This window comes from Hylobates moloch, unplaced genomic scaffold, assembly GCF_009828535.3.
Source record: "Hylobates moloch isolate HMO894 unplaced genomic scaffold, HMol_V3 SCAFFOLD_15, whole genome shotgun sequence".
Classification (NCBI taxonomy): domain Eukaryota; kingdom Metazoa; phylum Chordata; class Mammalia; order Primates; family Hylobatidae; genus Hylobates; species Hylobates moloch.
In genome coordinates this window covers 2,652,687-2,670,392 of record NW_026652290.1, presented here as the reverse complement: position 1 = coordinate 2,670,392, position 17,706 = coordinate 2,652,687, and the positions used below count along the sequence as shown (strand labels likewise).

The 17,706-nt window shown below is 45.0% G+C and overlaps 1 protein-coding gene across 1 annotated transcript in view; it reads right to left on the bottom strand.

The window, feature by feature from the left end:
• Nucleotides 1-17,706, bottom strand: part of ACOX1 (acyl-CoA oxidase 1) — a 38,283-nt gene that overhangs the window by 7,110 nt on the left and 13,467 nt on the right. Inside the window, exons 3-12 of the mRNA XM_058428770.1 lie at nt 11,949-12,109; nt 9,022-9,129; nt 7,322-7,441; nt 7,060-7,175; nt 4,959-5,128; nt 2,951-3,113; nt 2,329-2,519; nt 1,273-1,452; nt 1,050-1,155; nt 768-915 (exon numbers count right to left, since the gene is read on the bottom strand). Of these exons, the coding sequence (XP_058284753.1) occupies nt 768-915; nt 1,050-1,155; nt 1,273-1,452; nt 2,329-2,519; nt 2,951-3,113; nt 4,959-5,128; nt 7,060-7,175; nt 7,322-7,441; nt 9,022-9,129; nt 11,949-12,109 (1,463 nt within the window). The remainder of the gene's footprint in view (nt 1-767; nt 916-1,049; nt 1,156-1,272; nt 1,453-2,328; nt 2,520-2,950; nt 3,114-4,958; nt 5,129-7,059; nt 7,176-7,321; nt 7,442-9,021; nt 9,130-11,948; nt 12,110-17,706) is intronic.

The following is a 17,706-nucleotide window of genomic DNA, read 5'->3' as shown; positions in this document are numbered from 1 at the left end:
TACAGGCATGTGCCAGCACGCCTGGCTAATTTTGTATTTTTAGTAGAGATGGGGTTTCTCCATGTTGGTCAGGCTGGTCTCGAACTCCCGACCTCAGGTGATCCACCCGCCTTGGCCAAAGTGCTGGGATTACAGGCATGAGCCACTGTGCCTGGCTATTTTTCTCTCTTTTAAGAGCAGTTCAGATATTGGTGGCTGAGGGTTATTACGGCAGTTCCAGTGGCCATCAAGATTTCAGGCTCTTTCTGTTTTACCATCCTAGCTCAGCATGTTTCTTCCATCGCCAATATGAACTCATTAGTGCAAACCATCGTGCAAGTTCGCACCACCATGTCCACTCTCAGAAGGAGAAAAGGAAAAGGGCAAAAGGATTTACTTATAAAACTGAGTTAGCTCCCTTAAAGAGCTTTTATGAAATTTTTTTTTTTTTTTGAGACAGAGTCTTGCTCTGTTGCCTAGGCTGGAGTGCAGTGATGCCATCTTGGCTCACTGCAACCTCTGCCTCCAGGGTTCAAATGATTCTCGTGCCTCAGCCTCCCTAGTAGCTGGGATTACAGGCGTGCACCACTGCACCCGGCTAATTTTTGTATTTTTAGTAGAGACAGGGTTTCACCAGGCCAGGCTGGTCTTGAACTCCTGACCTCAAGTGATCACCGTACCTGCCTTGGGCTCCCAAAGTGCTGGGATTACAGGCGTGAGCCACCGTGCCCGGCCAACAATTATTTTTCTTAAAACAACAACAAAAAAGACTTATACTTAGAAAATACTGACCTGAAGGAAATCCCCCGCGTTCTGACTGATTCCATACAGAGAATACAGCAGACATAAATTCCTTAAGACAGCTTGAATGGCTTTATCTTGAGTTTTGAGGAGTTTTTCTGAAAAGAGCTTAACTACCACATAGTGGCAATGTGCCTAAGATTAAAAAGAAAACAGCAGAGTTTGAGAACCTTGGGAAAAGATTCAATACACAGTGACTAGGGTTTCTGCACCAGAAAATGCGGGATGCTGGGGGCAGGGAAGGGGAAAAAGAGAGAACTACCACTGACCTCACTTGCTCGAACAAGGTCAACAGAAGTTAGGTTCCACGCTACCTCCTTGCTTTTTCTGTGAATCACTTCTTTTTGAAGGTTTTTTGCAGCAATTTCTACTAATCTGTTAAGACATAGATTGGAGGTCTGAGGAAATGACCAACAGTACTCATGCCTTCTTGCCATCTGTCAGGGCCCCAGCTCCACTGCTGCGTATTCTAGCTCTTGAGGGAGAGCTCACCTGGCTGCACGGAGTTTATATGCTTCGGTTAGGCTTTCGGGGCTGTTGATATCCACCATGGTTGGCCAGACTGCTACCTGCTGTGGCTGGATGCGTTGACTGGGCAGGTCGTTCAAATAGGACACCATGCCACACACCAACTTTCCTGAGTGCACCTGGTCATAACTTTTCATCAAGAACCTAAAAATCACCAGTAAACATGCTTTTAGTAACTCTACTTTTTTTTTTTTTTTTTTAAGATGGAGTTTCGTTCTTGTTGCCGAGGCTGGATGGAGTGCAATGGCCAGATCTCAGCTCACTGCAACCTCCTCCTCTCGGGTTCAAATGAATGATTCTCCTGCCTCAGCCTCCCAAGCAGCTGGGACTACAGGCACCTGCCACCATGCCTGGCTAATTTTTAATATTTTGTTTTTTTAGTAGAGACAGGGTTTTACCATGTTGGCCAGGCTGGTCTCTAACTCCTGACCTCAAGTGATCCACCTGGCTTGGCCTCCCAAAGTGCTGGGATTACAGGAGTGAGCCACCACACCTGGCCTTTTTTTTTTTTGATGGAGTTTTCGCTCTTGTTGCCCAGGATGGAGTGCAATAGCGCAATCTTGGCCCACTGCAACCTCCACTTCCCAGGTTCAAGCGATTCTTCTGCCTCAGCCTCCCAAATAGGCCGGGATTACAGGCATGTGCCACCATGCCTGGCTAATTTTTTTGTATTTTTTAGTAGAGACAGGGTTTCACCATGTTGGTCAAGCTGGTCTTGAACTCCTTACAGCATGATCTGCCTGCCTCAGCCTCCCAAAGTGCTGGGATTACAGTCATGAGCCACTGTGCCCAGCCCAGTAACTCTACCCTTGATACAACTTCAAGCTATGTAACAGGTGCTTCATGTTCTCTAGCCTCACCACGAAATAAAAACCGTGAGTCAGGATGGAAGGCAAAAGTATACCTTTCAGGAACAAATATATATATACGGTGAAGAAAAACCATGGGAACAAGAACCTAGAGAAAAGGACTAGAACATTCTTATGAACAGATAGGAGGAATCGCGGATTTGACTCTCACCTAGCTGTCTGGAGCATCATGACAGTGTTTTCTCCCTCAAAGGTACAGCTTGGGGTGAAATTGACATAAATATTTGGAAGACCACTGCAATGAGAATAGCCATGCCCACCACAAGCCATCCGACATGCTTCGATGCCAGTGTTTGCAGTCCAGGAGGTGAAAGCCTTAAGTCCGGCGGTGAGGGCATGAAGCTGAGAGGACAAGCACAAATCTGTCAGGACATTTGTGGTGCTGAGAGCCCGAGAACCAATGAGAAAACACACCCCTCCTCTAACATCTTGGCCACTGTCAAAACACAGCTGCCACACATGCAAACTGAAGAAGCAAAGCTGTCCGACTGGCCAGAAGAATGCAGAACACTACCCATGCCCATCTAAACATTCACCACTTACATTTCCTTGATTGACAAATAATCAACATGGTACAGTATTTCTGATAACACTAAAATACTTAACAACAAACCCCACAGATCTTCATGTCTGATCTACTTTCAACCAGAGGAAGTTCTCAGAATACATAATTCTTTTCAGGAAATCCCAACATTTAGTTATCTCTGGACATCATCCCACAGGTAACCATGAAACAGAAGGGTGCCCACGAGTGAACGAGACCAAACTCATACCTCAGGCAGTTCACTCAGGTCCCCTTGACCAATGCCTTCGTTAATCCGGTGATAGGTCTCCTTCATGTATGCGCCCACAAACTGGAAGGCATAGGCAGTGGCCAGGAGTGGAAAGAGTTTATACTGCTGGGTTTGAAAATCCAAAATCTGTGGTTCTGGTTCACTACATGACACAGAAAAACAAAAAAATAGTAAGTAAATGTTTATACAGAACTTTCTATATGCCAGGTTCTAATCTAAGCACTTGGTATTTTAACTTATTTAGTCCTCATAAGGGCACTGTGAGGTAGTTACTATTACTATCTCCATTTTACAAATGGGAAACTGAGAGGTTAAGAATCTGCCTGAGGTCACACAGCTCATACATGGCAGGTCTTAGATTTAAATTGAAGCTTTTTTTTTTTTTGCCATGGAGTCGCCCTCCGTCACCCAGGCTTTAGTGCAGTGGTGTGATCTTGGCTCAGTGCAAGCTCCGCCTCCTGGGTTCAAGCGATTCTCCTGCCTCAGCCTCCCACAGTGCTGGGATTACAGGCATGAGCCACCGTGCCTAGGCTATTTGGCTCCCTAAGACCATGCTCTAATTACCTTGTACTGCATAGGTTGACAGAATTTTCTGGCTGCAAAGTCCATATCTGTCCTAATCTTTCCAATATGACTAAGAAAACCGTAGCTCATAGCAACATACAAAACCAACACTAGTCAACCTAATAAGGCAATGCCGAAAAGCTCTGCTCACCAGATGGCCGAATACACTGTATTTTGACCATAATCTTGGAGAAGACCCAATGGATGGTGTTAAATATTTTGAAGTGTAAGAATTAGCAAAGGTCTGATTGTATCAATTCCTTTATTCCTTTTTAAAAATGTAATTATTATTATTTTTTGAGATGAAGTCTCTAACACCCAGGATGGAGCGCAGTGTTGTGATTTCAGCTCACTACAACCTTCACTTCCTGGGTTCAAGTGATTCTTCTGCCTCAGTCTCCCGAGTAGCTGGAATTACAGGCACCCGCCACTATACCCAGCTAATTTTTGTATTTTTAGTAGACGTGGGGTTTCACCATGTTGGCCAGGCTGGTCTCGAACTCCTGACTTCAAGTGATCCACCCACTTTGGCCTCCCAAAGCGCTGGGATTACAGGCGTGAGCCACTGCGCCTGACCTTAAAATTTAATTTTTAATTTTTTTGAAAATAGACCAGCCTGGCCAACATGGCGAAATCCCGTCTCTACAAAAAATACAAAAATTAGCTGGGCATGGTGGCGTGCGCCTGTAATCCCAGCTACTTGGGAGACTGAGACAGGAGAATCACTTGAACCCAGGGAGGCGGAGACTGCAGCAAGCTGAGATCACGCCACTGCACTCCGGCCTGGGCAACAGAGTGAGAATCCATCTCAAAAGAAAAAAAAAGAAAAGAAAATACAGACAGGGTCTCGCTATGTTGCTCAGGTTGGCCTCAAACTCCTAGGCTCAAGTAATCTTGCCTCAGCCTCCCAAAGTGCTGGGATTACAGGTGTGAGCTACCACACCTGGCCGGTTTCTTTATTCCTTAAGAGTAAAAAGAGTATCAGGGAGTATCAGTGAAAGGCAGATGTAGGAATAAACTGTGGCCATGAATGCAAAAGGGAAACAAATTTAATGTCACTTTCACCATACACAATTTATAGTTGCTAGTAGTAATCAGAACTTTCAAATTGCCTTTAGTGTGTTGAACATTTCACTTATAAAGTTCAAGTGATATTATTACTACTTTTCTTAAAAGGTTAAAAATAATAAGGTGGGTATTCTCTTTTTTCTTTTTTGGCAGTCACTGATTATAGCAAGGGTGGTTATTTCTATCTTTCCTCTTAAGAAAAGGAAGCCTAGATAGGAAATTACAGGCCCAGTTATCACCCTAGCCAATTTTGCAGTGCCAATGCATCTTCTGTATTGACATTGGGAATTCTGGGATCTGAATGGGGTAAAAACTACGCCTTCGGTACTGAGCCCATCCAGGACCCTACCCTTACCCTGGCTTGATTTCAGACTGGTGCCTCACAGAGCTGTATCGGATGGCAATGGTGCACGCCTTAGACAGAGCCCGAGCAGCTTCTCCCACAAGGAAGGACCTGACAAACACCATAGTCCCGTAAGTCAGCTTGTTACTCAGCGGTTTCACGTACGTGCCATCAGGCTTCACCTGGAAGAAGAACGTGGAACTGATACTTTCTTCTTTTAAGCCCAAGAGGCAGTTCAGTGGTTCTCAAAGTGTGGTCCCTGGAATAGCAGCATCAGCATCACCTGGCAACTTGCATGAAATACTGCATCTTAGTCCCCACCCTGACCAACTGAATCAGAAGCTCCAGGGTAGGGCCTAGCAATCTGGGCTTTAACTGGCCTTCCAGGTGATTCTAACGCATGCAAAAGTTTGAGAATCATTGGTTTAGCAAATCAAAATATGTCCTTCAACCCTGCTGTTTCTGATTTCACTGTCACAGTAAAAGAAGCATCAGAGTGGGTGTGATGGCTCACGCCTGTAATCCCAGCACTTTGGGAGGCTGAGGTGGACAGATCAAGAGGTCAGGAATTCGAAACCAGCCTGACCAATATGGTAAAACCCCATCTCTACTAAAAATACAAAAATTAGCTGGGTGTGGTGGCACATGCTTGTAATCCCAGCTACTCAGGAGGCTGAGACAGGAGAATCGCTTGAACCTGGGAGGCAGAGGTTTCAGTGAGCTGAGATAGCGCCACTGCATTCCAGTCTGGGTGACAAAGCAAGACTCTGTCTCAAAAAAAAAAAAAAAAAAATGCTGGGCGTGGTGACTCACGCCTGTAATCCTAGCACTTTGGGAGGCCGAGGCAAGAGGGTCCCCTGAGGTCAGGAGTTTGAGACCAGCCTGGCCAACAGGGTGAAACCCCACCTCTACTAAAAATACAAAAAAATTAGCTGGGTGTGGTGGCGCATGCCTATAATCCCAGCTACTTGGGAGGCTGAGGCAGAAGAATCGCTTGAACCCAGGAGGCGGAGGTTGCAGTCAGCCAAGAAGCCGCCAAATGAACTCATGGGGTGTAAAAGCGCCCCTCCCTCAAAAAAAAAAAAAAAAAGGTGGGGGGGCATCAGAAGGAAAAATGCATTATTACATCCTTTTTTTTTTTGAGTCAGAGTCTTGCTGTGTTGCCTAGGCTGGAGTGCAGTGGTGTGATCTCGACTTACTGCAACCTCTGCCTCCTGGGTTCAAGCGATTCTCCTGCCTCAGCCTCCTGAGTAGCTGAGATTACAGGCGTGTGCCATCACACCCAGCTAATCTTTGTATTTTTAGTAGAGACAGGGTTTCACCATATTGGTCAGGCTGGTCTTGAATTCCTGACCTTATGATCCGCCCTCCTTGGCCTCCCAAAGCGCTGGGACTACAGGCATGAGCCACCGCGCCTAGCCTTATTCCCTCCTTTTATGAGACGGAGTCTCACTCTGCTGCCAAGCTGGAGTGCAGTGGCACGATCTCTGCTCACTGCAACCTCCGCCTCCCGGGTTCAAGCGATTCTCCTGCCTCAGCCTCCTGAGTAGCTGGGACTACAGGTGCGTACCACCACTCCCGGCTAATTTTTTTGTATTTTTAGTAGAGACGGGGTTTCACCATGTTGGCCAGGATGGTCTCCATCTCTTGACCTCATGATCTTCCCACCTCAGCCTCCCAAAGTGCTGGAATTACAGGTGTGAGCCACTGCGCCCAGCCCTTTTTTTTGAGACAAGGTCTCACTGTCATCCAGGCTGGAGTACAGTGGTGTAATCACAGCTCACTGCAGCCTCGGCCTCCCAGGCTCAAGTGATCCTCTCACCCCAGTCTCCCAAGTACCTGGGACTACACATGTGTGCCACCATGCCCAGCTAGATTTTTTTACTTTTTGTAGAGATGGGTTCTCACTATGTTGCCCAGGCTGGTCTTGAGCTCCTGGGCTTAAGTCATCCACGCACTCAGCCTCCCAAAGTGCTGGCATAACAGGAATATGCCAGTGTGCCCGGCTGTTATTACCTTCTAAAAGAACAGACCATTCTAACCCTACTGTGAGCAACAGCCACTGCAACCCCACTGTTTGATGCCTCTGCTTCTATTTTCTATCAAAACATACCTGGGCATACTTCATCAGCATGTTTTCTCTGGGAATACGATAGTTGTCCATTTTGAGGTAGCCATTGTCTATCTCATCATAACCAAATTTGGGGCCGATGTCACCAACAGTAATTCCTACCACAGATGAAAGGACAGTCACGAGATGTTTATGCTCTGGAATTTCTGGCTTTCGCTCCGCCTCTTCAGTTGGGCATTCTACCTTTTGCAGAAGAAAGTGCTCAGTTTCATTTTCATCTCAACATCAGATGAACAGTTCTTACCTGGCAAAGGCTTATGGGTCCCGATTTCACGAATAGGTACGATAAAGGCATGTAATCCATAGCATTTCCCCTTAGTGATGAGCTGGGCAAGAACTATTGCATGATTTGAAGTCTTTCCAACTGTAATATCAAAGAAAATAAGGGAGAGGTGAGCAAACGTTCGTACATTTTTAAAGCATAGAAAAAAGAAGAAAGAATATGTTAAATCTAACACTAGACTAAACCAATAGTATGTGTCCAGAAAGCCTTTCTGCTGATAGTATCACACCTAGCTTTCAGAAAGAAATTCCCTTAAGCTAATAGTTATTACTTTCTTTTCTACTTATTTCTCATGCATTTACATACAGAAAATTTTAGGATAAAAATAAGAATATTAATTTAAACTACTTCGTTGTTATCCCTTAAGGCAGTGCTGTCCAAAACAGTAATCACTAGCTATATGTGACTTCTTACATATAAATTATAAATAAATAAAATATATAATGTGAATAACAAAATCCTTCAACCATTAACTGTGTTGGAAATATATATTCCAAGATAATAACTCAGAATGGAATAAGAAGATATAAAAGTTTCAGGTCAGCTGGGCACAGTGGCTCGTGCCTGTAATTCCAGCACTTTGGGAGGCTGAGGCGGGCAGATCAGAGGTCAGGAGTTTGAGACCGGCCTGGCCAACATGGTGAAATCCCATCTCTACTAAAAATACAAAAATTAGCTGGGCGTGGTGGCATGCTCCTGTAGTCCCAGCTACTCAGGAGGCTGAGGCAGGAGAATCGCTTGAACCCAGGAGGTGGAGGTTGCAGTGAGCAGAGATCATGCCACTGCACTCCAACCTGGGGGACACAGTGAGACTCCGTCTCAAAAAAGAAAAAGTTTGTGTTAAAACTATTTAAATTTTTTTCTTTTTTTTTTTTTTAAGAGACAGGGTTTCACTCTGTCACCCAGGCTGGAGTGCAGTGGCATGATCACAGATAGTAGCTCACTGCAGGCTTGAACTCTTGGGCTCAAGTAGTCCTCCCACCTCAGCTTCCTGAGTAGCCAGGACTACAGGTCTATAGGTATGTGCCGCTATGTCTGGCTTTCCCCTCTCTCTCTCTCTCTCTCTCTCTCTCTCTCTCTCTCTATATATATATATATATATATATGTGTGTGTGTGTATATATATATGTGTATATATATGTGTATATATATATGTGTATATATATATGTGTATATATATGTGTATATATATGTGTGTGTATATATATACACACACACACACACACACCCCCCCCACACACACACACCTCTCTCTGTCTATATACACACACCACACACACACATATTTGTTTGTTGGGTTGTTTTTGAGACAAAGTCTTGCTGCGATGCCCAGGCTGGAGTGCAATGGTGCAATCTTGGCTCATTGCAACCTTCCCGGGTTCAAGTGATTCTCCTGCCTCAGCCTCCCAAGTAGCTGGGACTACAGGTGTGCGCCACCACACCCAGCTAATTTTTATATTTTTAGTAGAGATGGGGTTTCAGCATATTAACCAGGCTGGTCTTGAATTCCTGACCTCAAATGATCTGCCCAACTCAGCCTCCCAAAGTGTTAGGATTTCACCACCAAGCCTGGCCGACATTATCATAGAAGCTCTATATTCTAAGCAAAATCTCATGACGAACCTTCAAAACATCCAATAAATGCTGAAAAATTCACTTACGCCCACCAGGCCACCATTTAATGGAGGTCACAGTAGGACTGTTGAGAATGAACTCCTGGGTTTCAGGGTCATATGTGGCTGTGGTTTCCAAGCCTCGAAGGTGAGTTCCTAAGGAGATAAATTACATTGACTTCAGTTAAGAGATGGGGAAAAAAACAGGCACAAGGAAAAATTTCCTGCACAATCCTTTAAACTCTCATATCTCAGAGAAAACCAAAATCTAACAAAAAACACCTGTAGATGAGCTACAACTGGTTGATAACCAAGACAGTGAATTTCCCACACTATCTGATGGTTTCCTATTAAGTTGAAAATCTAAGTGTCATGCATGTTCCATTTCTGTATTTGATTTGTTACATTTATTTACAGCAACTGAAAGAAAATATAAAGGCAACTTAGAATCACATTTTTAAGATCACAATATATGAATTTAACAGGGATGTTAACTGTCTTTTTAACCCATCTCTGAGTTGCCAGTTTCAACTCATATGTACTGTGTTAACCACACCAGTTCAACATTCTCGAATTCTGTACTAATGAGAAGAATGAGATAACATGTGAGAGGAAGACATTTCATCCAAAATTCTTATAAATTAAAAATGTATGGCTGTGCGTGGTGCCTCACGCCTGTAATCCCAGCACTCTGGGAAGCCGAGGCGGGTGGATCACGAGGTCAGGAGATTGAGATCATCCTGGCTAACAAAGTGAAACCCATCTCTACTAAAAATACAAAAAATTAGCCAGGCATTGTGGCATGCGCCTGTAGTCGCAGCCACTCAGGAGGCTGAGGCAGGAGAATTGCTTGAACAATAGGCTTGAACAGTGGCTCAAGCCTATACTTTGGGAGGCCGAGGCGGGGGGATCACGAGGTCAGGAGATCGAGACCATCCTGGCTAACGTGGTGAAACCCCATCTCTACTAAAAATACAAAAAAAAAATTAAAGCTGGGCACGGTGGCTCACGCCTGTAATCCCAGTACTTTGGGAGGCCGAGGCAGGCGGATCACAAAGTCAGGAGATCGAGACCATCCTGGCTAACACAATGAAACCCCGTCTCTACTAAAAATACAAAAAATTAGCCAGGCATGGTGGTGGGTGTTGTAGTCCCAGCTACTCGGGAGGCTGAGGCAGGACAGTGGCCTGAACCCGGGAGGTGGAGCTTGCAGTGAGCCGAGATCGTGCCACTGCACTCCAGCCTGGGCGACAGAGCAAGACTCCGTCTCAAGAAAAAAAAAAAAAGTATAAAAGTATAACCATTATTGGGGAAATGACCTGGAATGTGACTTTTAAAAATTCCTAAAGGTCCAATAATAAGGTCTCCGTTGACTCTAGAGATTTCCAATGGCAGGCCTAGCTTAGGCCTAGCTGGTTCATTAATGTGGCAAGGAAGAGTTTCCAGTTTCTTATGTGTACTGGGATAGACAGGATCTTATGTTTTAAATCTTTTTTTTTTTTTTTTTGAGACGGAGTCTTGCTCTGTTGCCCAGGCTGGAGTGCAGTGGCGCAATCTCAGCTCACTGCAAGCTCCGCCTCCCGGGTTCACGCCATTCTCCTGCCTCAGCCTCTCCCAGTAGCTGGGACTACAGGCGCCCGCCACCACGCCCGGCTAATTTTTTGTATTTTTAGTAGAGACGGGGTTTCACTGTGGTCTCGATCTCCTGACCTCGTGATCCGCCTGCCTCGGCCTCCCAAAGTGCTGGGATTACAAGCGTGAGCCACCGCGCCCGGCCATGTTTTAAATCTTAACACAAATATACCAAAATTATTTGGAAAGAGTCATAGAAAAATGTTCTAGGTGGCAGTCTCTACAAAAATACTGTACTAAAGCAAATGTTGGGAACCTTTTACCAATCTGCTTTCATAAGGCTAGACCTCATTAAACACACTTTGAAACATTCAGAAGCTTCCAAGTTGAATAACCAACTTATGTGCAATCCACAACTTTCCCGAGTGGGAGTCAACAAACCAGACACAGACATCTTTCATCAAAGAAGCAGCTTTTACAGAAAAGCAGGTAGCATTAAACAGAACAGATAAGGACAAAATGTTTTCAAAAGCACAACTGAAACAAATAGTATTCCACTTGGAGTCTCATGAAAATCCTGTAAAATACTATTCAACACCAAATAAAAAGCAGCAGCTGTATAGAAATAAGGAGCAAGTGGCAAATACACACTAGACCAGTTTTTCTGAAACGTCAGAACAGAAAAAGAGAAGTCATAAGCAAATGAATGGCAAACACGGACCCAATTCAGAGCAGATACAAAGAGGAACAGTGGCCCCCTCCAGCCCACCCAGGTGCATGAAGAAAGCAGGTGGGGGGTGGAAAGATCAATGAAAGGTGGAGATACAGAGTCTGAAACCAAATGCCTGCACGTTCGGCTTCTCTTGGTTTTTTTATCCTCCAGCCAAGTCACTTGTAGAACTACTGATTGACTCAAAGTACAAATAACTCCAAAATGTCACACACTTCAGTTATAAGCTACTCATTTCTGTCAAGCAAATCCAAGAGTACACAAACTATTATTTGTATTTCTTCTGGAATTTGTATCCCTTAAGATAACAGTAGTAAAGGTAATCAGATAGTAACGACAAAGAAAACAGCTTCGGGTAGTATATGCACACAGACTCTATACAACCTCAGTAACACTGAAAAACCACACTTGGTAAATAAGGCCTGATTTGCAATTCTTGACCCTCTGAAGAGGAACTATGGCATAAAAAGGACGATCATTTTATCACTATCATAGCCTTTAACTCCCACTCACCAAAGCAGTGTTTATACCAAAACCTGGACTCTGCAAAAAGAGCTCATTTAAACAGACCACACAACATCGACACACCATCGATGGCACATGGTGGGCACTCCATACATGGTAAGCTCACAGGGGCCCGCCCAACCCAGAAGGTAGACTGAATACTCCATACCATGACCCATCTCTGTCTGGGCATAAGTGCCAATGATCTCCAAGTTCCAGGCGGGCATGAAGAAGCGCTCCTGCTGCTCCGCAGTTGCCTGGTGAAGCAAGGTGGGCAGGAACATGCCCAAGTGAAGATCCAGAGGCTCAGGCCGCCCTCGGTGCACAAAACTTCGAGGAAATATCAAGGATGGGCATTTGAGAGAAGAGTCATCAGGTGTGAGAGAATCAGCAATTTAATCAGAGCAAGGGAAGGAGACAAAAAAATCTTAAGTATGAATTGGTTGCGTACACTTAATCATAGATGGGAGCACTGTCCCTTTCTGTATTACTTTATAACTCTTGTTAATTTCCATTTTTCCTGAGTCAGCAAGGAGTATGAATGAGGACAGGGATTGGTTACTGATTCCAAAGCCAGTGCAGTACAAAACCACACATGCAAGGCAGAAGATCCTAGCCCAGGAATTAAATCAAAGGAAATAAAGAAAATTGGAGAGGCCAGTGCAGTGGCTCACGCCTACAATCTCAGCACTTTGGGAGGCCAAGGCGGTCAGATCACCTTAAGTCAGGAGTTCAAGACCAGCCTGGCTAACGTGGCAAAACCCCGACTCTACTAAAAATACAAAAATCAGCCGAGCATGGTGGCGCCAGCCAGTAGTCCCAGCTATTTGGGAGGCTGAGGCAGGCAAATCGCTTGAACCTAGGAGGCAGAGGTTGCAGTGAGCCGAGATCACACCCACTGCATTCCGGCCTGGGTGACAGAGTGACACTCTGTCTCAAAAAAATAAATAAGAGAGAATTGGCCAGGCGCAGTGGTTCACACCTATAATCCCAGCATTCTGGGAGGCTGAGGTGGGTGGATCACCTGAGGTCAGGAGTTCAAGACGAGCCTGGCCAACATGGTGAAACCTGTCTCTACTAAAAATACAAAAATTAGCCAGGCGTGGTGGCGCACACCTGTAATCCCAGCTACTTGGGAGGCTGAGGCAGGAGAATTGCTACAACCCAGGAGGCAGAGGTTGCAGTGAGCTAAGATCACACCACTGCATTGTAGCCTGGGCAACAGAGTGAGACTCCATCTCAAAAAAAAAGAGAGAGAGAATTTGAAAGGTTGTATACAGCCAGGAGTGGTGGCTCACACCTGTAATCCCAGCACTTTGGGAGGCTGAGGCAGGTGGATCACTTGAGGTCAGGAGTTTGAGACCAGCCTGGCCAACATAGCGAAATCCCATTTCTACTAAAAATACAAAAAAAAAAAAAGGCCGGGCACTGTGGCTCATGCCTGTAATCCCAGCACTTTGAAAGGCTGAGGTGGGCAGATCATCTGAGGTTAGGAGTTTGAGACCAGCCTGACTAACAGGGTGAGACCCCATCTCTACTAAAAATACAAAATCAGCCGGGCATGGTGGCACATGCCTGTAATCCAAGCTACTTGGGAGGCTGAGGCAGGAGAAATGCTTGAATTTGGGAGGCAGTGGTTGCAGTGAGCTGAGATCACACCACTGCACTCCAGCCTGGGCAACAGAGGGAGACTCTGTCTCAAAAAAAAAAAAAAAGTTGTATAGAATAGAGAATTTGCTGGGTGTGGTGGCACGTGCCTGTAATCCCAGCTACTTGGGATGCTGAGGTAGAATCGCTTGAGAAGAATCGCTTGAGGCCAGGAGTTGGAGAACAGAGAATTTGAGTGGTGCTGGTACAAGGATTCCTCTGATGAGAAAGCGAGACAGAACATAGTAGTTCTCTCAGAGTGACAATATGACCCCCAGATTATAGTTTTTCCTCGATGCAACTTCAATAATGCTTCTAGGCTGGGATTTTTTTTCTGTTTTGTTCACAAAACATCCAGCGTAGAAACACATTCCTCACACAGCTCTGATCATTTCATTCAGATTCATCATGTCAAATATTCGGCCATGCGCTACTGAAACAATTTAATACAAAAACTGACAGTGCTCTTCATCCCAATAGTTGATTTCAGAAATTAAAAAAGACATGCAATTTCTAGTGAAGACCATAATAATGACAAGTTACAGATTCATGCATAAGCTCTCCATGACAATTATACAGAAATTATCACTAATGATAATAAACATCTTAGTTTTATTAGTTTTAAATCCACTTTCTGCGGGGGACAGGATTCTGTGTGAATTTTTGCTAAGGATAGGAAGTCGTTCTATATGCCTTTGCATTTTTCCATATTACTGGTGCTCTGTTTAATTGCCAGCTCCAAATCCGTCAACTCCATATTGCTTTTATCATTCTATGTGTCTTTGAAATGAGCATAAATGATGTTTCAGTTTTTAAATTTTTGTTTGTTGCTTGCAAGGTAGCGAGGAAAAGAACCAGGGCACACTGCTCAGACAAGGGCTAATCAATGACTCCTTCCAGTTTAGTGGCTGGGCTTTCAGCTAAGCAATCACACTTTAGAAAAAGAAAAATCAAAGCATGTGTGACTGAATCCCTCATTTTACAGAGGAGAAATTAAGGCTGAGATGGATTAAATGCCTCGCTCAGGGAAAAAAGATAATGGCAAAACAAGGACAAGAATCTTGTCACCATGGGAGCTGAGCAAGGGGTAAATATGGACATGTAGAACGGAGTAACAGACACAGGGGCCAGAGGCGGTGGCTCACGAATGTAATCCCAGCACTTTGGGAGGCCAAGGCAGGGGGATCACCTGAGGCTGGAGTTCAAGACCAGCCTGGTCAACAGGGTGAAACCCCATCTCTACTAAAAATACAATAATTAGCTGGGCGTGGTGGTGGGCACCTGTAATCCCAGCTACTTGGGAGGCTGAGGCAGGAGAATCACTTGAACCCAGGAGGCAAAGGTTGCAGTGAGCCACGATGGCACCACTGCACTCCAGCCTGGGCGATAGAGACTCTGTCTCAAAAAACAAAAAACAACAACAAACAAAACAGACACTGGAGGCTCCAGAATGTGGGAGGATGGGAGGGGTATGAGGCCTGAAAAGTTACCTACTGGGTACTATGTTCACTATTTGGGCAATGGGTACTGCAAAATCCCAGACTTCACCATTACATAATACATACATGTAAGGAAATGGCACTTGTACCCCCTAAACCTATTTTTTTAAAAAAAGAACCTTGTCACCTAGTCCTGTCTCCTAGCTGGGGAAATTATTGCACAAGCATAGCATGGACTAAAGACTGTGACTGCAGGTGGGGTGCGGTGGCTCACGCCTGTAATCCCAGCACTTTGGGAGGCCAAGGTGGGCGGATCATAAGATCAGGAGATTGAGACCATCCTGGCCAACAAGGTGAAACCCCTCTCTACTAAAAATACAAAAATTAGCCGGGTGTGGCAGCGCCAGCCTGTAATCCCGGCTACTCGGGAGGCTGAGGCAGAAGAATCCTGGAACCCGGGAGGCGGAGGCTGCAGTGAACGGAGATCGCGCCACCGAACTCCAGCCTGGCGATAGAGCAAGACTCTATCTAAAAAAAAAAAAAAAAGACTGTGACTGTAATGAAGATGCTAAAAAGACATGCTGAAAAAGCCAGGGCTGTCCTTGGAAGCCTCGAAAATAGAAATCCCACAAGGTGTCACCACTGGTAGAGAGTCGGTGATGGGTTCACAGGGTTTCTTGGTACTATTTTTGTAACTTCCTATGACTCTACAATCATTTCAAAATTAAAAAAAAAAAAAAGGCCAAGCATGGTGGCTCACGCCTATAATCCCAGTACTTTAGGGGGCCAAGGTGGGCAGATCACTTGAGGTCAGGAGTTCAAGATGAGCCTGGGCAACATGGTGAAACCCCATCTCTACTAAAAATACAAAAATTAGCTGGGCATGGTGGCAGGCGCTGGTTATCCCAGCTACTCAGGAGGGTGAGGCAGGAGAACTGCTTGAACCTGGGAGGCGGAGGTTGCCGTGAGCCAAGATCGAGGCAGGAGGATCCCTTCAGTCTAGGAGATCAAGGCTGCAGTGAGCTATGATCAAACCTCTGCACTCCAGCCTGGGCAGCAGAGCAAGAACCTGTCTTTCAAAAATAAAAATACGCCAGGCCCAGTGGCTCACTCCTGTAATGCCAGCACTTTGGGAGGCTGAGGCAGGTGGATCACCTGAGGTCAAGAGTTCGAGACCAGCCCGGCCAACATGGTGAAACCCCATCTCTACTAAAAATACAAAAATTAGATGGGTATGGTAGCACATGCCTGTAATCCCAGCTACTCGGGAGGCTAAGGCAGAAGAATTGCTTGAACCTTGGAGGCAGTGGTTGCAGTGAGCTGAGATCATGCCACTGCACTCCAGGCTGGGTGACAGAGCAAGACTCCATCTCAAAAAAGAAAAAATAAAAATAAATAAAAATAAAAAAATAAAAAAATAAAGGCCAGGCGTGGTGGCTCGTGCCTGTAATCCCAGCACTTTGGGAGGCTGAGGTGGGCAGATCATGGGGTCAGGAATTTGAGACCAGCCTGACCAACATAGTGAAACTCCGTTTCTACTAAAAATACAAACATTAGCTGAGCATGGTGGTGGGTGCCTGTAATCCCAGCTACACAGGGGGCTGAGGCAGGAGAATCGCTTGAACCCGGGAGGCAGAGGTTGCAGTGAGCTGAAATCACACCATTGCACTCCAGCCTGGGCAATAGAGCGAGACTCTGTCTTAAAAATAAATAAAAAATAAAAATAAAAATAAAGTAAAAAGTCTTGGCTGGGCACGGTGGCTCACGCCTGTAATCCCAGCATTCTGGGAGGCCCAGGTGGGTGAATCACGAGGTCAGGAGTTTGAAACCAGCCTAGCCAACATGGTGAAACCCTGTCTCTACTAAAAATACAAAAAATGAGCTGGGCGTGGTGGCGGGCACCTGTAATTCCAGCTACTGGGGAGGCTGAGGTAGGAGAATCACTTGAATCCGGGAGGCGGAGGTTGCAGTGAGCCAAGATCGCGCCACTGCACTCCAGCCCAGGTGACAGTGCGAGATTCTGTCTCAAAAAAGTTTTATAAAGCACCAGTGGTCAAAATTTATGTTAGAAGAAAAAGAAAGAAAGAAATAAACCTATCAATGTAATATATTTAAGGTTCCAGAAATAAATTTAACCTATTATAAAACTCTAAGACAAACCAGACAGGGCATAATGGGAATAAGATAATAATGGGAAAAAGCCACTAGTTAATAATGAACATTAGAAATCTCGGAAGCTGCGCCACTGCACCCCAGCCTGGGTGACAGAGTGAGACTCTTGTCTCTCAAAAAAAAGAAAAAAGAAGTACACAAAAAAAAAAAATCTAGAAAACCATGAGATTCATTCTCACTCTGTATCATATACAAGTCAAATCATTAAACAGAAACCAAACAAAAATATTAGAAGAAAACAGAAGAGGCTGGGCATGGTGGCTCACGCCTGTAATCCCAGCACTTTGGGAGACCGAGGTGGGTGGATCATGAGGTCAGGAGATCGAGACCATCCTGACCAACACGGTGAAACCCCATCTCTACTAAAAATACAAAAATTAGCTGGGTGTGGTGGTAGGCACCTGTAATTCCAGCTACTCAGGAGGCTGAGCCAGGAGAATGGCTTTGAACCCAGGAGGCAGAAGTTACAGTGAGCCAAGATCATGCCACTGCACTCCAGCCTGGTGACAGAGGAAGACTATGTCTCAAAAAAAACCCAAAAAACAAAAAACCAGAAGATAACTATCCAAGTTATGGAAAAGATAAAATTTATACCTATGCAGAGAACGATGTGTTAAATATATAAAGCGAAAACGTTTGACAAAGCAGAAAATAAAAAATCAAGATATA